Source organism: Balaenoptera musculus, chromosome 21, assembly GCF_009873245.2.
Source record: "Balaenoptera musculus isolate JJ_BM4_2016_0621 chromosome 21, mBalMus1.pri.v3, whole genome shotgun sequence".
NCBI classification, from domain to species: domain Eukaryota; kingdom Metazoa; phylum Chordata; class Mammalia; order Artiodactyla; family Balaenopteridae; genus Balaenoptera; species Balaenoptera musculus.
The window spans coordinates 13,032,976-13,058,560 of NC_045805.1; the positions used below are offsets into that span (position 1 = coordinate 13,032,976).

At 44.2% G+C, this 25,585-nt stretch overlaps 1 protein-coding gene across 2 annotated transcripts in view; it reads left to right on the forward strand.

Moving 5' to 3' along the window:
* Positions 1–7,242: 7,242 nt before the first annotated feature.
* The window catches only part of STOX2 (storkhead box 2), a 106,738-nt gene continuing 88,395 nt past the window's right edge, over positions 7,243–25,585 (forward strand). For both annotated transcript variants that reach the window (XM_036838801.1, XM_036838803.1), the window contains exon 1: positions 7,243–7,428. In XM_036838801.1, the coding sequence (XP_036694696.1) occupies positions 7,263–7,428 (166 nt within the window). In that variant the 5' untranslated portion in view covers positions 7,243–7,262. The remainder of the gene's footprint in view (positions 7,429–25,585) is intronic.

Consider the following 25,585-nt stretch of genomic DNA (forward strand, 5'->3'; position numbering starts at 1 on the left):
CTTCTAGGGGTTAAGACAGAGCAGTGTCTGTCTCGGTCTACCTGATATCAGCTTTTGTTTTCAAACATTAAAAAAGGCGAGGCTGTGTGCCCCACCGTGTGTGCGGGTGAAAGGGCCAGCTCACAGCAGCCTGTCTTCCAGCCCGTCCACACAAAGCCACTTCCTGACTGTGCCTTTGCTTCTCGGACTCTATTCTTTTTTATCTTTTAAATTGCATAAAATATACGTTAACATTTACTCCTTTAATTCTTTCTGTACAGTTCAGTGGCCTTAAGTACATTCACGTTGTTGTGCAACTATCACCACCATCCATCTCCAGAACTTCATCACCGTCCCAAACTGAAACGCGATACCCATTAAACCCTAACTCCCCCTCCCCTTCCCCTGGGCCCTGACAAGGGTGACTGTACTGTCTCTGAATTTGACTGCTCTAAGGACCTCATCTAAGAGGCGTCATGCAGTGTTTGTTCTTTCGTGTCTAGCCGATTTAGCATAAGACCTTCAAGATTCATCCATGTTGTAGCCTGTGTCAGAATTTCCTCACATCTGCTCTTCCCATTTGTTGACGGACTCAGGTTGTTTCTACCTTCTCTGGACTCCGTTCGTGACCCTGGGTAACTGCTCCAGTTTGAGCGGGGTGTGCTGGGCACCACTGAATGCTGCAGCTCTTGAATACACGCTAGCTGTGCCTGGGCGTTGTCTTCTTTCTTCTTTCCTAAACCCAGTTTGTGGATGCTCTGGATCTCAGCTGTTTAACTCAGTAGCACCCACGGTATGGTATCAGTGTTCCTTGCTGGGCCCCACTGGAATTCAGCTTGTTTTGTTATTTGACGCAAAGCAGGATGCGTAGGTGAACAAAAGGATCTAGACAGGATTCAGGTTTTTTAAGTGCCCCCCCCCCCGTTAGTGATCAAGCGTAATAATAAAAGTGGCTGTTTTTTTTCTTGGTGCCTTCCGCAGTGAAATGGAACATTTATATATTTACCTCAGATCTTCACTTTGAGAGCTTATCACCGTGACAATTGAAACAATGGAACTCAAAGATGAACTTTTCCCAGGCCCCCAGCAAAGCCGGGAATGCCTGCTCGCCTTGGCATCCCCGCGCCGCACCGCCCTCTATTACTCTGACTTCGCTTAGTCTGGCCTGGAGACGGATGCCATCACCCTGCCAGCCTGCTCCAGCCTCTCCGTCCTCCCAAACCCTCAGGCCCCCCTTGAGTTACTTCTCCTCGGTGGGTTCCTCCATCCCCAAATAATTGCTTCCTTTGGGAGTAGAATTCATTGACCACCATTATCATTATAGCCCTGTCGGCAGTGGGTTATAGGTGACGCTGTACCTGAGTGGAGAGACTAAGGGAAATTCAGCTTAGATTTTGATAGGGGTGCAAAGACCAATATATACTCAGTCTCATCATTCTTAGGACTTCTCCGAAACATGTTTTACGCCATGGATTTATCACCTCCCACCACCTGTCTAGATCTGTTTGCCAAAATGTGCTCCAGCAACAGGTGGTCCTATGATTAGAGCTTGATGAGCAGTTGGTTTTTTTGTTTGTTTTTTTTTTTTGGTAGATTTACAAGGTGCGTTTGCACATGAAAGGCTCTGAGAAGTCCAGCAGGCCTGTCTTAATGTTAACACATCTTCTGAATTTATAATGGAACCCTCTTTCCAAGTCACATTTGTTAATGTATCTCAGGACAAGGGTTCCCCAGAGCACATTGTTTATTGGGAGCTGCAGACCTGCATGCCAGCAGCGTGACCACCGCCCTGGCAACCACACTGGTGGTCCACATAAGAAGAGAGCATCTTCTAAGAAAGACAGTAAATGCTCAAGCTTTCTGATAAAATTATAACTAGCAGTTTGGAGCCTGGGCAAAGGAGGACAAAGATGTATCTACCAAGTACATGGTAAGCTACCTTATTAGCTGCTTTTGGAGGCCAAACTATCCCAGGTCATATGAATGTGCATACGTACATACATGCAAATATATGAGTGTATATATGCGTCACATAAGAAATACTCCCAATCTTCCAGCTCGAAAGCCTCTGAAAAAGCCCTCGTCCTTTTGGGACACATTCATTTCCAGATTCCATTTAGCTTCTTAACCTGGGCCACACAACTGCCCAATTTTAAGGTGTGTATATGTATTTTTTTTCACTAAAAGCACATTTGTCAAATGAAACTGTTAATATCTTTTGCAAATTATGTTTCAGGACGCAGCAGCAAGATAAATGACTGTCAGACTCAGAATTTTGATTTTTATTTAACAAATATTTTAATCACAAACTTCGATGCATATATCACAGACGTACGTAAATACATAAACACCTATTTCCTTTCTGCGGACTTAGCTCTCTTACCATACCAAAGTGGGGCTTTCTGTGCACAGCAAAGATCACTTACATTTAGGCCTTTAATGAATGTTCAGTATACCAGAGATACAAATTCAAAATATCAAATTTTCCTTGATTAGAGATACAAATGGGAAAATCAAATTTCCTTCAGTTTTTTTTTTTTTTTTTTTTTTTTTTATTTATGACTGTGTTGAGTCTTCGTTTCTGCACGTGCGAGGGCTTTCTGTAGTTGCGGCAAGTGGGGACCACTCTTCATCGCGGTGCGCGGGCCTCTCACCATCGCGGCCTCCCTTGTTGCGGAGCACAGGCTCCAGACGCGCAGGCTCAGTAATTGTGGCTCACGGGCCCAGCCGCTCCGCGGCATGTGGGATCTTCCCAGACCAGGGCTCGAACCCGTGTCCCCTGCATTGGCAGGCAGACTCCCAACCACTGCGCCACCAGGGAAGCCCTTCCTTCAGTTTTTAGATTCAATGTATTCAGTTTGTAAATTTGGTATTTTAAAAATAATAAAATTAAAACTGTAACTCTCAGGGGGCCTTTGAAAAACATTTGATCAACTCAGATTGAAGACTAAAGTCGTTTTACTCAATAATTAGCCCCATTTAGAAACACAGTTATGGAAAATTTCAAACCAGATTCTTCAGAGTTCTTAATCAGGCTTCATTAGTCATCACATCTGGGCCAGTTACTGTGAGCCACTGGACACAGCTATGAACAAAGCAGAACAATGAACTGCAATGAATAAAACAGAAAACATCCCTTGCCTTCATGGAGTTTACATACTGGTAACTACTAAATTCATTCAACTCTTGTAAATCTAATAAACCAAAGTTTTAAATGAGGAGCACGTCAAAGTCAAAATTCTTCTACCTTTCAACTTAAAATTACAAGTCTAAAATCAGTTACAGTTGACCTTTGAACGACACAGGTTTGAACTACCCATTTCCACTTAAACGTGGGTATTTTTCAATAGTAAATACCACATGGTCCATCCGTGGTTGATTGAATCAGAGGAACCGTGGATGGGATGGCTGCTATAAATTATACTTGAATTAACCTGGTTGTTCAAGGGCCAACTGTATACATTTGAATTAGAATCACAAAGCAAATGTGTGTCTAATTAGTATCTCTATCTGATGTGTAAATACCAAATGTACAAATTATTCTTAAGCCTGATTAAAAAATTACAAGTACTGTGAAAGTGATTTGCTGTATCATTTTGCTATTTAATTCTAAACTTTCCTACTAGGAAAAACTGGGATTACACAACTGAGCTTGCTTGATGGACAGTTCAAGATCCAGATACTTGATTGTCTCAAGTAGGTTGAGAGATTTGAAACTAGGACTAGGGACCTAGGGGTTGAGTATGACCAGAGTGAATCTTTCCATAGGACAGATGGACACACTGAGTCTGATTTTAACAGTGGCTGTAATAACGGGATTCCACTTTCTTTACATAGGGTTGGTTTCACAGTATGCTGTTTGCTAGATTCAAGTCTTACCTTCATAACTTCTTTTGATGTTGCCACTTAATTTGGATGGATAAATTACTTAACTGTCTCTACCTCTCCTACTTTACTATGTGATTCGATTCAGCTAACCCAGCCTATTTACCGCCAGATTCTTCTGTGTCTGGCTATTTGGCTTTGGCTCCAAGAGCATTCTGTTGTGTATGGACACTGGGTGATATCACTGCTCTGCAAAGGCCAGCATTCAGAGGCAGCTGAGTGGAGCTATAGCTCTCCTCCCAAAATATCCATCAACCCACCCCCATTCCTTCAGATGCACGATGAATATTTTCTCAGTTTTAAGTCAAGTGCGATTCAAATGTACAGTTTGGAAAAGTCCTGGATGACCCCTAAACAGAATCCCTCTTCTAAGCCCCTTTTATATAGAAATTCTAAAACTATCATTGCTTCTTTGCTTAAAACCCTTCAGTGGCTCCCATAATACAATAGAATACAAAACCCTTAACATGGCCTGCAAGTCCTTGCGTGATCCGGCTCTTGGCTTCATCCGTGATCTCATCACACGCCTTCCTCTTATGCTCCAATTCCAGCCACACTGGCCGCCTTTCACTTCTTCCAACAGAAGCCAAGATTCTTTCCCACCTCAGGGCCTTTGCATGCGCTGTTCCCACTTTCTGAAACATCACTCTCCCCACTCTTTACTTGGATGACTCCACATTCTGTAGGTCTCAGATTAACTGTCGTTTTTTCATAGAGGTGATTCTTCTTTGTAGACCTTAACACAATCCGTGCATTTATTTGCTTACTACCTAGACCGTAAGTTACGTGGGGCCATGTGTGTTGTTCTGTTTGCCCAGCACCCATCACAGCATATACTAGACAGTCAAAAATCATTTGCTAAATGAATAAGTATCACAGTTGTCACAGCAATCACCATTAGCCTTCAGTCGTAACCATTATAATCATTCATATAACCACTTTTGGCTCATGGGATGCAGGGTAATTGTTGAATTGGATTGAGATATGTAAATGTCACTATCTCATGCATTCATTAATACAATTATTTTTTATTACCTTTATGGTTCTTTACACATTTAGTCTTCTTTAGCTTCTAAAGCTGGAGGCTTTCTGTTCTTAGCAGTCCTCTTACAGTAAGAAGACATTTTAGCAAAATGTGCCTTTTGGGAGACTGTCCTTTTCTAACTTTGAAAAAATGTCACTGAATATTAGCTAACTGGTTTACGGTTAGTAATAAATTTTGATTAGTGTAAATACAAGGTGCTTAGTGATTTTTGTTTGTTTACCCCCGGTTTCCCGGGAGATAGATCAGTTACACTGGCCCCAGGTTACAGAGGGCAGCCCTGAGATATTGAATGGAAGTTCTAGATTCTATAATGTTTGTTGCTGAAACCTCGCCCAACTCTGTGTTGTTCTTCGAGAACCTTGCCCCCCCCCACCCCCCCACAAAGAATTAAAGCCTTGGAAGAGCACCAAATTGTGCTAAAACTCCTGAATCTTAACCAGTTAGAACCCAGTGTGGTTTTTTTGGGGGGGTTGTTTTTGCAGTATCAGCCTGAAAAAATCATAGCTTCATAAAGATTTCGTATCCCTGTCTCTGTACCTTGGCACCTGCGAATATGTAGAACAGCATAAAACATGATTTTGAACGTTGCATCGTCACAAATGGAAAAAAGCGCAAAGACGTAAGAAGAATCGGGTTTATTTTTGTTTACAACACCTAAGCGTTATTGGAAACCCAAACGAGAAGCCAAGCTGAAAAAACGGCCGCAGCGCAGCGCGGTCGGGGTTCTCCGCAGTGTGGCCGCGCGCCTTTAACTCGCGGTGACCTCCGCGTCCCGGCCCGGCATCCCGGGCCCGGCGCCTCGGCCGGGGCGGCGCATCGCCCCCTCCTCCCCTCCCGCGCCGCGCGCATTGTTGTCCTTTAGCGATTGGTTGTTGGACCAGAAACAGCTGTGCAGAGCCGAGCCGGGTAGTGGGGCTGTGGACTTGAATGCAGGTTAGCGGGCTGGTAGTGACTGACACCGGGGGCTCGGGGGACAGCGAGGAAGAGCCGGAGCCGCCCTCGTTGCGTTCTCCAGGCGGCGTGGACCAGGTGCCCGGGCGTTTGCGGCTGTCGGCGGAGCTGCGGGTGGCGCCCCCTCCCCCGGATCTAGCTGCCTCCGGGATTGGCGCAGGTGGGCAAGGCAGGGCACCGCAGACTGCCCTGTTCCCACCGAGCGGTTTCTCTCCCTTTCTGCAAGCGGGAGGCGCCATCCTAAAAATATGTAAATATCCGAGCGCGGACTCCTGGCTGGGGCACCAGCCAAGTCCCAGAGCCGCCGCAGGGTGTTTTACATGAAAATGAGAAGCCTGACAGGATCCGTGCTCTAACTTAAGGCAGCTCGGTGATTAGCATGAGGCTGAGCGGCTTCCCGGCTTCCTGTCCTTCAATAGCCATTCTGCGCGCTCGCGACTGAGCAGCGGTGCCGCCGTGCGGGGGGCGATCGGCGGGCTCCGCATCCTTGGCAGCCATGGCTCCCGTCGCCGCCGCGGCCAGTAAGTAGGAGCATGCCCGTGTAGGGGGGCACATGCGTGTCGGCGCGCGCGCGCACACGCACACACGCACGCACACCACCCTGAGCCTTGGAAGGAGGAAGATCGACGAGGCGCTGCAGTCGCGAGGACTCTTCCTGGATTCGGCAGGAGCCCGCCGCCGCAGCTGCTGACTGCAGAGCCTGCTCGGATCCTGTGCAAACGCGCCCCCCATCCGAGCCTCTGTAATGAAGACTGCCTCCCGAGGACTGCAGGGGAGGCAGAGCCCGCCCGCGCCCGGGACTGCGGGCCGCGCGGCTGAAAGGCCCAGGGGGACACGACTTGGACGCTGTCATCCCCACGCCTCGCTCTGAGCCGCCCGGTGCGGAGAGGGTCTGCCGCCGCCCCTCCGGCTTCCCGGGCGCCCGATCCCGGGTCACCCCCGGAGGCCTGGGCTTCCTCATTTGTTTGGGTCTTTTGTGCCGTGGCTCACAGTTGGCTAAGCACTCCTGCGCTGAATCGGGCCATTGTCTGCGCTCCCATTGCTTTCACGCTGCAAGTCTCGGCGCCCTCACCCCGCCCGCCCCCTCCCCGCCTCCTCCTGGCCGGGGAGCCTCCTAACGTGCCTTTCCCCCCAGGAATCTGGAAGCTATAAGCCGGCCGGATTGCAAATGAAGTGTAATGCATTGTGGGACGTGTGTAAAATCGGAGCCTTCGCCGTGGGGGGGTGTGGGGGCGTGGGGAGGGCCGGACCCGCCGCTGGCGGTGTAGACGCCGACGAGGAGGGGCTGGGAAAATGCGCGCAGAGTCCGCCCGGGTCGTGCCCGCCGTAGACGGATGAAGCCGCGCGCTGCGCCCCGGCGCTGAGGCCCCGAGGATCGGGGCAGCGGGTCGCCCTCCCCACCATGAAGAAGACCCGGAGCACAACCTTGCGGCGAGCCTGGCCTAGCTCGGATTTCTCGGACCGGGCCTCGGACCGCATGAGGTCCCGCAGCGAGAAGGACTACCGCCTGCACAAGCGCTTCCCCGCGGCCTTCGCGCCCCAGGCTTCGCGGGGCTACATGACATCAGGTTGGTAACCGCGTTCCTGCCCCCAGGCCGGGGCCGCGGGGCGTGCTGCGGGCGCCGCGGCCGGGGTGCTTCCCCGGGAGGACGGGCGGTGATGGATGCGATAAGTTATGGGGAAAGCAGGAAAAAAATTAGCTCACATCCACCATTTTGTACCTCCGCAAGATCCACAGCAGGCCCTCTCAATATGGGGTTGGAGAGCTATTAGTTAGGTGAAATCTGGGAGGGGGACGTGCCGGGCGTTTTGGCTGCACAGATAAATGACCGCCAGCTCGGGCGCCCAGCCTCCCTGAGCTTGTGGAAGAGCCTGCGTCCGCCGTTGCCCGCAGTATCGGGCTTGCTCGCTCCCGCATTGTGGCCAGTTATTATCCTAGTGGGTATTTCAACAGCCTTTCTTTCTTAAAAGGGAACAGGTTCCATGCACAGTTCTGGATGGTTTGAGTCAGGGAAGAGGTCTCAGGCTGGTCTGCTTGCACGCAGGGAACTGTGTTGCAGCTCATTGAATGCATTCGGTGGGGTAATGGTGTGTATGCGGATTGAAGGCTCACATGATTTTGTGTGGATTTAACATATGTTGCTTTGAATCAGGTTGTATGGAAAGAATGGAGGCTGTGTCATGTATTTGCATGTCAGACAGGAAGGACAAACAAAACGGTAAACGGGAATGAAGGATTTCATCTTAAAAGGCATAGAAGAATTTCTGAAGGCGCCAGTTAGTTCCCTTTGGAAATACAGCGGATGGCTTTGCTGTGTGACTTGGAAACCCAGGGATAAAATACTTGAAACGCTGAAGGAGGAAAATCCTGAAACTCTTCTCGTTGTTTTCTCCTTACTTACTGTTGACCACTTGTATGTAATGATGTGTAAGACACCAATTTTGGTTTGTTTGTTTTTCATTCTGAATGAATTCATTTTCTTCTAAACAAAATGTCATGGGAAAACCGAGATGATATTTGAAAACACATCCTATACCAAATCACTCTAAATCCTGGGAAGATTGCTTTAAGCTTGCAGTTGGTACTCAAAGTCTAGCTCTACTATCTTTCTCCTAAAACAGCAAGGTTTTTTTAAAAAAAAAAAAAAACTGGGACCGGTATCTCATGCTTTAAAAATGTCTTGTGAGCGCATTTCCGTGAGTATAAAACCTAAATAAAATAACCGTCTTTTTTACTGCAAAATCTGGTGACATAAGGATGTACTGTTTTGGCAGTAAGCCTCCCTTGATTTTCCCTGTCATGAAAAGCCAGATTTGTAAAGGAAGTGACAACTACAGTTTATACTTCAGTAATTGAAGTCAGTCACTGCTGTGGTCGCTTTATTCTTCAGGTTGGTGGCAGTAAATTTTGAAATACACCTAAATCCAAGTGTAACCTCAAAACACGTATGTCCATAAACCCATGTCTACACTGAGTGTTCAGATAATCTCAGGTTTCATATCCTTGGGGTTTGAATGTCTTCATTCCACACTGAATAGTTTCGCCTCTGTTTTGCCCCTCTTCAGGAATCAGTACTGATACCAAGAGTGAGGCTGTAGGAGGGCAGGTGGCCATAATGTCTTCAACAGACCTGCAAGACTCTGTAATGATTTCAGGCATGTTCCCATGGAGCCTGTTTTCACCTATCTTGTCATAGCATCATTATGGTCACATTTTTATTCTTTGCTAAAGAACTTCTCTGCTATTGCCAGTTTTTCAAGGCATTTTTGAGGGCTTGAGGTAGTAGCTTTTCATTTTCTTTGATTCTCTTATTTCTTGACTTGTAAATAGTAAGCTGGTCCTATGGGGATAGTGAAGGATCAGCTCTTTCAGGTTGGTGGTTGTCTGTGCAGATTTCATGTTAGGTTACTACTGAGAAAAGAAAACCAGAAGGTGGGGGAAGAAGAGCTGTGTTATTCATTCAGCATTTTATGGAGTCTGCCCCCACCGCAAGCAAAGTGCCTTGCGAGATTCTCATGGGGCTGCAGGGTTGGATATAATATGGTTTTGTCCAAGGATGGAAGCTGTTATTTAGTCTTTATTTTAATTATTAGCCAATATGTATAATAAAAAGGGTTGGGGCTCATGGAAGGATAAAATAAATATTAAGACAAACACCTACAATGAACACTGGGAGAGTAGGTGGAATCTTTCTCATACACATCTTTTTGGGGGAGATTGAGAGTAGCTTGTCAATTTCCTTTTCAAATATGGTTCCTTTCCAAATACCAGTGTTGATAGTAATAGATGGTATATTGAGGCACTTTGAGATCATTTGGGAGAAGTTGTCTTGCCCTTAACAAATGTAAGAAAGCCCACTTATATCAAGTTAGTGACTCTGGATACAAACAGAGCCTTTGTCACATAAAATGAAATAGAAAATGAAGCAGCTTAGAAACACATGAAGCTTTTCATACTTCTTCTTTCTGTTTGTCCAGTCGTTTTGCCATAATAGCTAATAGTATTTATCATACTTATTCTCAGTAAAAAGAGTTTTTTTTTTGTTGGGTTCAAAGGACAAGATAAGCTTCTTCAGAGAAATACTAAATGACTTAAGATAACTTCAGTTGAGACTGTTTTTAGAAATCCCCTCCAACAAATATTCCTTAAAAATATGGTGAAAGAGAAATCCCCTCCAACAAATATTCCTTAAAAATATGGTGAAAATCACTTTTTTTTTAAACTTTAGGAAAGGAGAGGTCCTTGGAAATTTGAATAGCTGTCCTTTTGATCTGGCCTACTATCGCACAGTAGGTATTTCAAGTTTAACTCTGTTTATTTAAGCCAAAATTATAGGCATTCCATAATCGCTTTCTAATGAGACAGAACCTTTTCAAACAGTCTTTTTTCACTAATAAGTAACTACCAGTTTGAAATGTGATTTATAGCAACAGGCTTGACATTTAGCCTTGGCTTTTTCACGTACCTTTGGGATAAACTACACTTAAGCTCAAGAGGTTAGAATAGACACATATCAAACTTAAAGAGATCCTACAAACGGACAGTTAGATAGAGAATTCTGAAACTTTAAATTTTGAAGACCATGCCTTATATGACTATTTAAGCCCCTGATTCATGCTACCAAATTGAAAATAATCCTAAGAATTCACAGGCCTCCTGGCAACCAGCAAGTTCACAGGCCATGAGATGAGTTCATTGTTCATCTTGAATATTAATTTCCCAAAGGTAGTTTCTGAGCAGAAGGGGGGAAAATCTTGCCTTTTGTTCAAATCAAGATGAATAATAAAATGTGCATCCATGAGCTGAATAAGAAAAGGGGTTAGGCCAAATGCACGTGGGATTATTCTTCCACAGTTTCTAAAAATTTCTAGAAATTATGATATTAATTAACTAGAGAGAAAAGAAAACTCCCCACAAAGAGGGAAATAGCTGTATAATCCTTAGGGCTTTATATATGAAAATATGCTCACCTACCTTCATGAAATGATTTTCAAGGCACCAAACCTTTGTTAATGAAGGTGTTAGAACCTTCTCTGTCAGGACCTTGTGAACTGTGACCTCTTTATACAAATGATGCTACTTCACTTTCCTCTCCCCAAGCCCTGGGGATGGCCGCTTCTTTATATTTCACATGGCATGCCACCAAGTTTGGGGACATTTCATTGATCAAGATTGGAAAGTGATTTTTTTTTCCCACTATAAAGGTCCTACGGAGCATGTGCATAAAAGGTGTCCCCTGTGAACGAGACATCCCCAAAGTCATGGTACTTTTAGATGGATGTTTGTCATTTTAAGGAACAATAAGGCAGACAGTTTTAAAGGATTTGAAAAGAAAGAAAACACAAGCTGCAAACTGACATCTTAAGAAAATATAAACCAGTTTTGTCTGCCGATCTAACTAACATAAATCAGCGGGGAGGAATGGCCAGGACGCCACCTTGATGAGTTATTAGTTTTCATTTTATAGAAACTAATTCTGGGGCACAGTGGATGGTGTGTCCCAGTTCCTTACGTTCTGTTATTTTGAGAGTTTTCTGGGAGCGGTGGATGGGCACCTGAGGTTCTAATCTGGGCCTGCCCCAAACCAGCTGTGTCCCTGGCGGGTAACATGACCTCTCCCCATCTGGAACGGGCCCTCCTGGCCCGCATTTCCATTACAGAATTGGGCTCCGCAGCGCCTCTGTAATGGGCAAGCCCAGGATTTCTCAGCACTTACACAGAAATCGTTAGAAATAACCTTTGCCCTTTCTGCTTATTGGAGTCATGTGCTTCCGTATGTGGGGTGTGTGAGAATAGCGCTCATTTTGCAATGGAGTCTTATTTCCTGTCATCCCCAGATGTTACATTAAGTGGCTGCATTAGGGCTTGTCCCGGTGACCAAACTATTGGGGGTGGGGGGGGCAGGGATGAAGCCCTGGCAGGTTCTGATCACATGCAAGTTTTCATAAACAGCATCCTGTTGCCTCCTTATACCTCCTTGCAGAGATACATTTCCAGCCTCGCTGCTCCAACTGTGCTTTAATTTGAAACTACCTGTGTTGACTTCTTTCATCAGGCCTGTGGAAGTGAGGAATATTACACTTGGTGGTGAATGACTTTATTCTTTATTTCCCAGGAGAACGTGAATGTGCTTACAAAAGGTCACCTCTCTTGGTATTTCAACATCTTTTACACTCTTGCGAACGTTTTTATTTGAAAAAAGGAATATGAGTATATTGTATAAAAACCTTAGCATTTTTACACCTCCAGAGCAATTGTGGCTTAAATTCTCTATAGCCCCAGAGAGTTAGGGCAATTCAGACAATTGTATGTTCTCTGGTACAAGATTGCTTATGCTGAGTGCAGATATAACCAAGGAGCAGAGTCTGGTTGGATCCTTGCCGGTGGGATCAGATGCCGACTTTTGCATCTAGGACAGGCTTTGTAGATCAGTCACAGAAACTGCGTGATGCCTGGTCTATCAGGTTTAGAGTAGAGTTTCTTGTCGTTCGTAAGACTATAGACTATAGTCAGTGCTAACTTAACCTTCACCACAGTAACATGGGAGAGAAATGACATGGGTAATTTTTTTTTAAGTAGATAGTAAACTTTTCCTTAAGTAGTTAATCCCCAGACTATTTTTATTTGACATCGGAATGCACAACCAGTTGGCCAGAAAATCCCATTGATTTCTACCACCTAAATATTTCTAAAATCTACCCCTCCCTTTTCATCTCTGTTGTTGAAATCCTTCTGTTCTATTACAGTGTCTTCCAAACTGACCATGTCCAATTCTTGCTCTACGTGTCCCCAGAGGGGTTTTGTTTTTTATTTTTTTAATGCCTCCTAAAACAAAACTGGTCATGTTACTTTCCAACTCTTTTCAATGTTTCTCATGCCTATGGATGAAGTCTGAGACCAAGGCTCTTCATGGCGTGACCTCCCCTGCTTTTCCCACCCTCCTTCCATTCCTCCCCCACCACCCTACACTGCAGGCTCTGGAAACTCTTTACCTTCTGCAATATCTTGTTGCCATTGTGTGCCTTTTGTGATTTATGTGACATCTCTGAGAGTGTGCTCCCCGTCTTTAAAGGTCTGATATTTAGCTAATATATAAGGCTCATCCTGTTTAGCCTTCCAGAACAAGCTCATACACCCCTTCTCTTTCTAGAGCGAATCACTCGTATGACAGTTGTTTTGTACTGGTGTTGCAACAACATGGTGACATTGTGTTGTACCTCGGGTTTACTAGCCAGTGAGTTCCTCACTTACAGTATGTGTTTTATTCACATCTCTATTTTGCCAGCAACCACAGAGCTTGACACCTATGAGGGACTCAGGAAATATTTATTGGATAAATGAATAAAACATGGCTTCTCTTAAAAAACTTGGTTGAAGAAATGTCTTGAACTCCTAATGTGAGTCATCCTTCTGTAACAGAAGATTCTACTCTTCAAGGACTTCCTATTGTGGTTGGTAGGACCAGCTCTCAATGAGTCGACCATTAGAAAGCAGGAAATACTGGAATATAATCAAGAGTTAAGTGGGGCTAGTTGATAGGGTTGGTGTACGTGGAATAGGAGTTTAGAGGAGAGATGTCAATAAAAAAGGCTGCCTGGAGGGAGGACTTACTTGCTTCTCGAAGGACTGGGTAGGATTTGAAGAGCAGAGAAGGAGGACTGGGGGAAGGTTGTAGAAGCAGTATGAACCAAGGCGTTCAGCTGGCAAGGAAAGCATCAGTGTGAAATTTGCCATACTGTAACTTTGGGATGTAACTAGAAATAACGTGTAGCTAGATCGGGGGGGCTCTTGAAATGTAGGTGGAGTTTATGGGGGTAGGAATCAGATTTGTGAGTTTGGGAGAGAAATAATGAAAGGAGCATCTTAGGAAGAGGTGTCTGGCCGTGGCTTACAGGATAGATGGAAGAGATGGGAGTTGGGAGGCTAGGAGACCAGCTGGGAGGTGGTTGAGGGAACAGAGGTGATCAAGCAGTAAGGTGATGAGGGACCACCCCAGAGCAGTGTTTCGCAACACTGCTAGGCATTAGCACACCACCCTTAAGAACTTGTAAACCATGTCCATATACTATCTGTGCTATTATTTACTTAATATTTTTCTTTAACTCTACCCACTTCTATATTTAAATGGATGAAAGAGAAAAATGTTTCATTTTATATGAAATTATGGGTTTCATTAGACAATTATTTTTCTAACCCCCATTACAGTTCATATATTACTATTTCAGTAAAAAATGATTCAACCAGGTGCCACCTGAAATGCCCTCACATACCTGAGTGGTACTCATGCCTCATAGTGAAAACCCGTATCCAAGGAAGGAGGGATGGGCATGAAGGGCAAAGGGAGCATCTATGAGGACCAAGGGCCTGGCTGTCCCTCTAAGTGACTGGGTTGAAGAGGGGAGAGAAAATCAAAGGTGAATCAGAGATTTTTTTTGGAAGACTGCAGTAAGTGACCAGGAGGCTGGGGGAAATGGAGCAGATGATGAGTTCCATGTTGGACGTAATGGTTTGGTTGTCCAAGCAGAGAGGTAGGCACTCACGTGACCGGTAGAGGCTCCAGGTATAGTTTGGGGGTCAACCACTTAGCAGTGTTAGTGAGAACACGGGAATAGTTTAGCTTTTGTACTTTATGTTCCGCTTCTTAGAGGGGAACAGGTGACTTGCTTATTTTTATTTCCAGCAGATGGAGGGTCAGTTGGATTCCATTAACATTGGGTCCTACTTAGGTTTCTGAAAACCTGGAGACTCAAGGTTAGGATTGCTTGGAGATCATCTGCTCTCTTTTCCTAAAAGTAAAGAGCTTTTTAATGCTTGGATGTTTTTGATTAGTGTTTGCATTTATCCAGAAGCTATTGTAGTGTTGATAAATGGGATGTGCTTTTGGTATCTCTAGTTCTGGTTTGAAAAGAGTTCAGAGCTATGCAAGCAGCAGCACAGAAGACTAGACCAGCTATGTAAATAATGTATATTTCAAACATCTGTCATATACCGATCTAGTTGAAAATTTATGGCTTAGGTAACTCATATACACAGTTAAAATCTCCATTTATCTTCCTGCTTAAATCCATGATGGCCCCTCCAGGCCAAGTTTTCTCTTTTTGAAGATAAAAGAGAAATATCTGGCAGGTGCCTGTGGGCATTACAGGTAGCAGGCCTTAAGCCTGACCGTCTCCTTCTGATGGCCACAGTTTCAGAGGGAGGAACCTTCTAGCTTTGTAATTAACACCCTCACCTCACCCCTACTGCAAGCTCCTGTCTAGTTGATTCCCCTAAGAGAGCTCATAGACCAATTTATTGCTTTCGGCACATCCAACTTTTGCTTTGAAGTCATTTATTTCGTTATTAGATGAAATGAAGGCCCCCGCAGCAATTGAGGTTCCGTGGATACTTGTCATTTTTTTTGGCTGTTCAGCATCTGAACCCCCTTCCCCTGTCTGTGTATTTCCCCACTGTTGTGGGTTGAACGTGTCCCCCCGAAAACCCCTGGTAACCTGAATATGACCTTATTTGGAAATAGGGACTTTGTAGATGGAATTAATACATGGTCGTACTAGAGTCGGGTGGGTCCTGAATGCAATGTGACTGATGACCTTATAAGAAGAAGAAAAGAGACACAGACACAGGGGAGACGTCCATGTGAGGATGGGGGTAGAGATTTGAGTGAGAGGTCTACAAGCCAAGGCAGTACAGGGATTGTTGGCAACTGCCAGAAGCCAGTGGAAAGGCATGGAAGGGATTCTCCCCCAGAACCTCCAGATGGAAACAATCCTGCTTCTGACTCTTGGCCTCCAGAGCTGTGAGAGAATAAATTTCTCTTGTTTTAAGCCACCCAGTGTGTGGTACTTTGTTTCAGCGTCTTAGGAAACCAGTACACTCACCTTATGGACCTTGCGGGGGGAGGCAGAACCTCATTTCTCTATGTGGATGCCGAACTTGGCCATGGAATTGCTGTCCTGGCCCGCCTGCCTCACGGTCATGGTTTCACCAATTACACACTGCTTTCCAGACTCTGCATCTGGTGCTTGTGGGGCAGGGTAGGGGGGCTCTGGGGCACGTTCCTTGGCTGGCAGTGGTGTGGCAGCAAGATGGCGTTCTGCAGGCAGCGTCTCGTGTGTGGCAGTGTGGGTGGGTGCCAGCTGCAGGGTTTGTGCTTGGCGTGGCTGCTGAGTTCCAAGCCTGGATCTCCAGGCCTCCCCGCAATCCTGAGTTACTCAATACTTTTCTGTAAATTCCTTTTTGGAGAGGCCGTGTAGCAGAGTGATTTAGAGCAGACATGTAGTCCAGATGGCTTCATAATCCAGCCTTTCCAGTACTGAGCGGGTAAATTTGGATAAATTACCTATTTATTCAGGGCCTCAGTTTCCTTACCTGCAAAATGGGAATAATAATTGTATGTATCTATGAGGTTTGGGGTGAATTATGTGAATTAATATACGTTAAGCACTGCATTGGTTTCCGTGCATAAGAATGGAAGAACCCCAAAGGAAGCAAATAGACTCTCAACAGGATCTCAAAGTTGTCACTTCAAAGTATGCTGTCAAGAATAAATTGCATATAAGCTACACAAGGAAGTATAGTTGAGTTTTACTTTGCAACCACGTTGGCTTCATTTTGTAAAAGCTTCCGGGGTCCTTGTTCCCATCTCTCCAATAACACCCAGTTTCCCTCTTCCTTGCATCTAGCTACTTAGTGTTTAAAACTCAGTTCCAGGGAATTCCCTGGTGGTCCAGTGGTTAGGACTCGGCGCTTTCACTGCCGAGGGCCGGGGTTCGATCCCTGGTTGGGGAACTAAGATCCCGCAAGCCGTACAGCGTGGCCAAAAATAAAATAAAATAAAATAATAAAATAAAACTCATCTCCAGTCTTAGCTCTCGAGGAAGCCTCTTTGGCCTGGCTTGTAATTATAGTGGGGCTTCCTGTGAACCTAATGAACTCATTTGAATTTTCATTTTGATTGGTTTTAAAATAATTGAAAGGAGTGTTTGGACCATCTTTCCCCCCCACACTTGCTAAGTGGTTATTTATAATGAAGGCAATGGACAGCTGTTGATTATCTTAAAAAAAATAAAAAGTTTTGAAAAGTCCGCTTAGCCGAGGACTTGAACATGCCCGGAAGAGCCGAACAATGAAGATGGTTGTAGTGTCAGGTGGATTTTTCCACATTTGTAATAGTGGCTTCTTAGGTTCATAAAGTGCCTTTATGTAGCGGCAGAGCTTTTTGATTTAGGGCTTTGATGTCAGACAGGACATCGGTGTCCTGGCACCCACCTGCTGCCTGTGTAATCTTGGCAATGTATCCTCTGTTTCTCATTTATAAAATGAGGATACAGTAGTATCTAATTTATAGTTGCTATGTGGATTAAATGAGCAAATGCATGTAAAATAATTAGCAGAGTGCCTGACGCATAGGAAGAACTTAGTACATTTTTGCTACTGTATTATTATTTCTTTGGGGACATAACTCTACGAGAATGACCCGCTCCTAAATATTTTACACCTGAGGCTGTAGAAGAAGGGAGATGACAGGCGACTTGTCCAGGGTCGGTTAGAGTTAAAAAAATCAGAGTTCAATCTGATTCTTATACTTTGGTCCTCATTTAATCACAAATCAAATATTCCATTACCTATTGATTTGGGTATGTGGTCTTCTAAGAAATCCACAGAATTATTCATTTACCTAAGTGGGCTCCCTTGTCCTGGAGTTTCCATCTTAGGAAGCGTGGTGGAGAATCATTGTATATTCAGTATTCCTGTGAGTTAGAAATCTAAGGGAACTTGGCTTCACCTAAAATCAGGGAAATGGTGCCCCATCTAATCAGAGATATTGATTTGGACTTTTCCAAATAAGGTAAAGAGAAAAAGCCTCTTCCAAGGTGATGGTTGAGCTGTGTGTATGCGTTTGCGTTCGCAATAAAAGGAGTATCGCAGAAACGCAACGTGGGGAAGGAAAGCTGGGAGGCTAAGGTACATCTTTCAAGGGCAGCCCAGTGCCTTCTCTCTTCCAAATCAAGTGCATGTTCCTCCCTTGGTGAGTTTTAGGTAGTAGTGATGGTCCCCCGGAATCTCAGGTCAGCACGTCCCCCTGGGTTGCGGAAAGGGAGAGCCGCACTTCGGGATCCGCTTTTCACGTGTTAAGGTTTCAGCAGCTTTCCTTCTAGCAGATGGTTTGGCAGCAGGGCTCGGGGCTCTGGGATGACAGCCTGAGCTGGGGGAGGAGAGAGGGTTTTCCCTCCTCCGAAGCTTTCAAAGCTGCCACCACCTCCGCTTCACCTCACTGTAGAGACAGACGCGCCGACCCTGGCCGGCCGGGATTTGGGAATCCAGAGCTTCCCGTCTTCAACACGTTGCCCCTCCCCAGTTCTCCCTGCCCGCAAGTCCAGGTAAAATAGCTCAAGAAGAACCTCAAGTATTGATATATTAAGTAGCTTGCCTTATATGGTTGCGGCCGACTAATTGAACTTCAAAAGCCTCCCCTAATTGTAGAGCCACGGTATGACAAAAGCCTTGGCTTTTGCTGGTAAAAGCATGGTTTTGGGAGATTGCAGATCTTGTTTTCCCGTATGTTGTACCCTGCTTGGCGTGGGTGGTTTCAACATGTGGAGAATTTCAAAGGACATTTGTTCAGGATGCCAAAGGCAGAGTACGTGATGGTGTACGGTCCTGAGCTAAAGGGCCAGAAATGGAGGTTTGCACTGTCAAGTGCCAGTGAAGCCGTGCAGAGTGTCACTGGGCTGGGGCTGTGCTGAGGGCCGAGGAGAGGTGTGGTTAATCCTTACACAGTGTTGTGTAGACAGGCCCTGGAAGGTTTCTGTTGAGCCTGGTGGTGGGAAGCCGGAGGTCAAAGGTCCTGGGCCATGAGCACAGCCTTCCTCTGTTGGTCTGAGGACATGCTTCCTATCAAGATAACAGAGTTCCCGTGTGCTCCTGAAATGCAGACATGAAGAGGGAGCCTTTTTACCCCCAGTTCACTTCCCCCACAAGGAAGGGAACCAGTGTCTGTTGAGCGTGTACTTGGTACCAGCCAGCGCGTGAGAATGACCTCATGTAGTCTCAGAACAACCATTAGTGGAGGCAGCCACTAATGAATATTTGAAGCATCACAGACGACAGCACTGAGATTTTATACGTGCATGCACACTCACACACACATATGCTTTAAATCTTGTATGTACTCGACTCTTAGTCTATATGCCACCTGTTGGTAAAATTAACTTCTTATTTTTATGTAAACATTAAATATTTTCTTTCACTACCCCAGTGGTTCATCTTGCACTTGCCCTAAGGAGCTCGCTTGAGAGGCCTGGCTTGTACTGAGAGGAAAGATTTCAGAGTTCCCTGCCTATTCTAACGAGTCTCGCCTCAAATATTTGTGTATGTGATCGGAAAAGAATCTCTACTCTGCCAGCTGATGTTCTGAGAGTTACCTTGCTTTGCCCAAAGAACAGTAGAGGCTCCTAAAACCTGACAGGGCGTTGGGGGGCGCGGGGGGCTATTGCTGGAGTAGTTCTGTGCTGCTGTTTCTTACCTTTCCTCTTCTTGTCACGCTGGAGGGGGTGTCTCATCCGTCCGCTGTGAGTTCCTCGCTGTCTTAATTGGCCCGGTGTTATCGGGAACTGTCCGTCCTGCAGTGAACACCCCTGATTCTTGGAGGAGATGAAATCGTTGGGATTGCACAATTCCTAGGCACAAAAGGCACCGGACAAGAACGTTTGAAACTTCAAATGGAAACAAGTCCCCCCACGTAAACATAATTTCATTCATTTGTAAACCATTTTCTTCTGCTGACTCATTCTCTTCTGTACTTTTTCTGTTAGGAAAAACTGAAGAAACATGCGATTTCGTGCCGTCTAACTTTTGCCATCTGTTGTAAGAGTTTACACTGAGCAGTCATTCTTCGCATCCCAATAGGCCAGGGTCCAAATAATGGAATAATTTGACAGTACCCAGCACAATAATTTAAAATAATGCTATCGGGGGTCAAAGAAGGAGGAGTTATATGGGTCTGAATGGTATAAGATAGGATTAAGTCCAAGGTAGTCAAGACAATAATAAACTAGGAATTTTGGTGGATATGACTTAAAAAAAGTATCGATGGTTAAAATTGAGTAAATGAACTATATCTTTGATAAGAGTCAGTTAACTGGTTTAGAACACATCAGATGTGTTTTATAAAATCTTCGATTTGGGGGAAAAGAAAAAAACTGTCCTTGTGATTTCCCCGTAGGAGGGTCACTGAGAAAGTCCTTTACAGTTTCTCCTAGTTTTTCAGTGGTCAAGGAGGGTGAGTTCAGTAACCCATGGCAACGGAATGAATGTGAATAATATGAATGCATAATCTCCACTTAGTACTTCTGCTAGTAGGAGGACTTGCAGAATTTAGCACCTGCATAATCCTTGGAGTATGTAATATTTAAAGTAATACAAATACAGGAGCAAACTCCCATTCTTTAGAATATTTAAGAACAGTCCCAAAGCTTTATGATATACTGTGTATTTTCAAAAAAACAAAAATTGCTTTTAGACACTACGTAATAGTTAAAAATTACATCTCTTCTTAACCCACCCCCCATCTTATGGCTAGTTAACTAGTGAACGCTAAAATTCTCTATATACTAGACTTTAAAATACCAAACAAATATAACACAGAGTTGTCAGCTCTTAAATTAAAAGATGTAATTTATGGTTTCTCTGTATTTTTAACTTTAGAATCAAGGCACCAAAATAAACTCACAGAACAGAAAAGGTCAAATTTACTTGTATTCAATTTCCTAGGATTAGAATTTCTTAATATTTGTGTAACTATTGTTTTAACTTCTTGTTGCCAAGAAGGCAATCTGGGAGAGATTTGATTAGTAAACCGCTTCCTTAAAGAAAAGGGTTTTAACACTATGCAGTAAATTAAATGTATGGAAATTACATTCATCTGAGCTAGAACTTTCACAAATTCACTGTGCTCTGCTGCTGCGGGGAGATGACCCCTCAGGTACAAGAATATTTAACTCTATAGGCTCATTCTTAGTCATGTATTTTTTTAATCTTGTTTTTTCCACTGTGGTAAGATGCACATAACACAAAATTCACCATCTTAATCATTTTTCAGTGTGTAGTTCAGTGGCATTAACTACATTCATGTTGTTGGGCAACCAGCATCACCGCCATGCATCTCCAGAGCTCTTTTCATCTTGCACAAGTGAAACTCTGCGCCCATCGAACAATAACTCCCCGTTCCCTCCTCCCCCAGCCCCCAGCGACCACCATTCTATTTTTTGTCTCTGTGAATTTGACTACACTAGGTACCTCACATAAGCAGAATCATACTGTATTTGTCCTTTTGTGACTGGATTATTTCACTTAGCATCATGTCCTCAAGATTCATCCACGTTGTAGCATGTGTCAGAATTTCCTTCCTTTTAAAAGCTGACTAATATTTCATTGCACTGGTGGACTACATTTTGTTTATCCATCAGTTCATGGACACTTGAGTTTGTGAATTGTGAATAATGCTGCTATGGATATTGGTGTATACAAATATCTGTTCAGTTCCTGCTTTCAGTTCCTTTGGATGTATACCCAAAAGTGGAATTGCTGGATAACGTGATAATTTTATGTTTAATTTTTTGAGGACTCATCACGCTGTTTTCCACAGCAGTTGCATCATTTTACATTCTCACCAACAGTGCATAAGAGTTCTGATTTCTCCACATCCTTGCCAACACTTGTTCTCTGTTTTTTGTTTTCTCTTCTCTTCTTTTCCCTCCCTCCCTTCCTTTCTTCCTTCCTTCCGGCCATCCTAATGGATGTGAGATAGTCTTAGTCATGGAGTTTAGGAGGTGTAGATATTCATAGCTTCACTGGGCTCCAGACGCTCTTTCTTTTTGGGAAAGTGAAAGGAAATTGGAATGATCTCTGTGTAGTTGTCTCTCACACAGAGAAACAGGATGAGTGTTGGAGGCTTTCTTTATAGGAAGGTCTCAACCCCCTGGTTAATAAGCACAGTGGAAGGTAAAGGGTGAGCTAATACAACAAAAGGGTTCCTGTTTTTTATGTTTTTTATTTGAATACAGTGTTCTTATTTTTTCCCCCAAATGAGAGACAGACTTCACTATGGGTGAAGTTAACCACTAATTCAAATGCTATTCCTGTTTGCAGCATGTGACAGGAGACCCTGCTGTGAGATGTAAAGATGTGAGCCCTTCCCCTCGGGTTGCTTAAAACCTAGTTGAGAGCCTGGCATCTCCTTGGTGGGAAGCTGCAGAAAGCAAATGTGGGACTTGCGAAAAGTCACAAGTTCCCTCTAGGAGCTAATGAGAGGGCAGCATGAAGTTGTGGTGCATTTGGCAGTATCGGCCCTGAGTTGCTACTGTCCTTGCCTTCTAGATATCCTCACCTGATGCAGCCACGGCAGGAACAGTCTGTGTAGACTGAGGCTCCCAGACACCGCCTGTGGACCAGCGTTGAGCTGGTTCCTTCTGCAGAATCATCCAGGGAGCTTGTTAAGCGGATACACGTCTTGGCCTCATTCCTCCAGTATTCAGATTTGTAGGTGTGAGATGAGGTCCAGAGTTCTGTGTTTTTAAAAACCTCCCTAGGCAGTTCTGATGGACAGTTAGGTGTGGTAACCACTGAGGTTGCATTCCTCGCCCAGGACAGTGGGCCTTTCTGCTCATTCATTGACTTATTCACGTACTTCCTCTCAAGTATAACAAACACTACCCAGTGCTTGTGTGAGGGCCTGAACACGTGGACTTGGCTTTAGAGAATGACCATCAGTTTTTGCCTTCGCGAAGCCCACAGTTCCCTGGAGACACCTGGGAAGCAGTGGCAGGATGCTGTAACACAAGGTGGTGGAGCTGAGTCAGGGGTGCTGGGGCCCCGCAAAGCAGGAGCGCCTAATGGAAACCTAGGACCCAGGAAAGGACTTCAGGAGAGCTGCACTCAGCCCTGAGTCCCCTTAAAGCTTTGGTGGAAGTCAGCCACTCGGGGAGTGCAGCTGGGAGGAGAGAGGCTGAAGAGAGGAGGCTTCACGCAGGCAAACCTCTCCCTTCGGAGGCTAGTTGGGGGTGGTAGGAGATGACGGCAAATGGGAGTAGAGGCCACGATCTGGAAGGATCTTAAATTTCAAACTGAGGAGCTGTAGTTTCATTCTGAAGATAATGAGTCACAGAATTATTTTGGGGATGCTGGGATTTGCATCAGAGAGAGATCATCCCGGCTCAGGGGGGAGGATGGACTGAGGGACCTAGAGGAAGAAGTTGATGGGAGGAGAGTGGATACAGGTATGCTCATGAGGGTAACAGGGTTAGAATACTGAGGAACCTCAGGCTGATGGCGTCTGTCTCCTTCTGGAAGCGGGAAGTCGGCCATTGGCTATGAGAGGTGGAGGAAGTGATGGGCGAGATGGTGAAGAGTTATAATAGCTGTGTTGGTACTGGAAGAGGGACGTGTTGGGTGGACTGATGAGCAGCTTGAAGAGGCCACCTGAGGCCGAAGACCATGAATTTGTGATGGCATTTAGTTTTAAAGTTAATTTAATTTGATTGAGTGTATTTTCATGACTAGTGTTCTTTAATCTGAGTGCAGAAGTGGAAAAACCAGATATTCGGATTTTTCTAGGCTTGGCACTTTGCCAAGGAGAAGGATCAAGAGTGATAAAGAAGTTGATCCTTCTCTCCCTTTGAGTGAAGCTGGAGCCAACGTGTCATTTGGAGGTGTGGTCTTGATGGTGTTCAGGAAGGTGATCCGTGGATTCTGCTTTATCTTCTGGATAGTTGTCTGATGATGGTATTCTAAATACTCAAAAGGTGAACTCAAATTAGGCAGAAATACGATAGGCAAAAATTTGAATCTTGTTCTCAAGCTAAGTTGTCCAAAACTCACTTTTAAAGTTGTTTCAAGAATAACTGAGGGCTTCCCTGGTGGCGCAGTGGTTGAGAATCTGCCTGCTAATGCAGGGGACACGGGTTCGAGCCCTGGTCTGGGAAGATCCCACATGCCACGGAGCAGCTGGGCCCGTGAGCCACAATTACTGAGCCTGCGCGTCTGGAGCCTGTGCCCCGCAACGGGAGGGGCCGCGATAGTGAGAGGCCCGCGCACCGCGATGAAGAGCGGTCCCCGCACCGCGATGAAGAGTGGCCCCCACTTGCCGCAACTAGAGAAAGCCCTCGCGCGAACCGAAGACCCAGCACAGCCAAAAATAAATAAATAAATAAAAATTAAAAAAAAAAAAAAAAAAAAGAATAACTGAAATCTGAGTATGGTATCACTAGGAATTTTTTCTTAAGAACCGTTGGTGTTCTTTTCTAGCTCTAGTCAAGAAAAATTGATCATCTAATTAGGCCTTTGTCAGATGGAACTTGCCATGTATATAATGTTCCACACTAGACAATGTAATAAATATAACTAGGACTAGAATTGCACTAATTTGGGATAATTAGGAGGAAAACTTGTCTAAATAAGTGAAAGACTTAAATTTTATAGAATGTTTAATGAAATGGAGTCATTACTTTCATGTCCTTAGGCTATCTAACGAATGGATAAATTATTTATAATTAGCATATCAATTGTTGCCATATAAGAGATTGCTCCTTTAGTATTTGAAAGCAGGTTATTTTTCCCTTCTTCAGAAATTATATGGTCCCTTGAAACCTTATTTATGCCACTTATTTGTACAAACTAAAGATGACCTTCAGCCTAACTCTATTCCATAATCCCCAAATTCCAAATTTGTAGATTTCAAATTAAAATGAAATTTTGTCTTATGGGAGGATGAGATAATTTTGCATCCTTAAAGACATCTTTGGTCTTTTGCTTTCTTTTTAAAAAGAAATATTTCTTTTTATTTTTTTTTAACATCTTTATTAGAGTATAATTGCTTTACAATGATGTGTTAGTTTCTGCTGTATAACAAAGTGAATCAGCTATACATAAACATATATCCCCATATCTCCTCCCTTTTATGTCTCCCTCACAGAAGTTCTAAAAATTCATAAATAGTACATCAAAATACATAATACATACATATGACATAAATAGATGTTCAAGATTAATTATTCAAGATAAATTTTAAAAAATAAAATTAAAAAAGTGATATCCAAATAAAAATAAATAAACAATAAAAGTTAAAAATAAGTAAAACAAAAATGTTAAGTAAATAAATATCGCAGAAGAAATAAATAATAAACATATTGTTTTCCCTAAAGAATACTTTAGAATTCGTGATGATAATGTCCTTCATTTATTGAGGGCCTCTTAGATGCCAATTATATTCTTTCATTTAATACGACGACCCATCCTATGAGGTTGGTACTATTATTATGTCAATTTACTGATGAGGAATCTGGGGTTGAACGTTTCACGGCTGATAAGCGTCCAAGCTAAGTTTCGAATCCAGATCTAAGTTTTCTTAGTAAAAACCTTTCCTATGTTATCCTCCACCTTACAGTTAGAATAAAGAAAATGATGTTTTTAACCAGATCTGTAAGAGAATTAGGAGACGGAAACTGGGCAGTGAGTAAAATGTCAGCGTACTATGAACCGAAAGGGGAAAAGTGGTGTTAGTGCAAAAGTGGCCGCGTGGCATGAGGACCAGAACAGCACATCATGAGGAGTATTATTCATTTGACCTTGATCTTTTTTTTTTTTTCTGGCCAGTTATCGATTCTTTGCACACTGGACTTTTCAGTTTTTCTGAATGTAGAGTTGGCATCAGGTACTGGCTCCGGGCC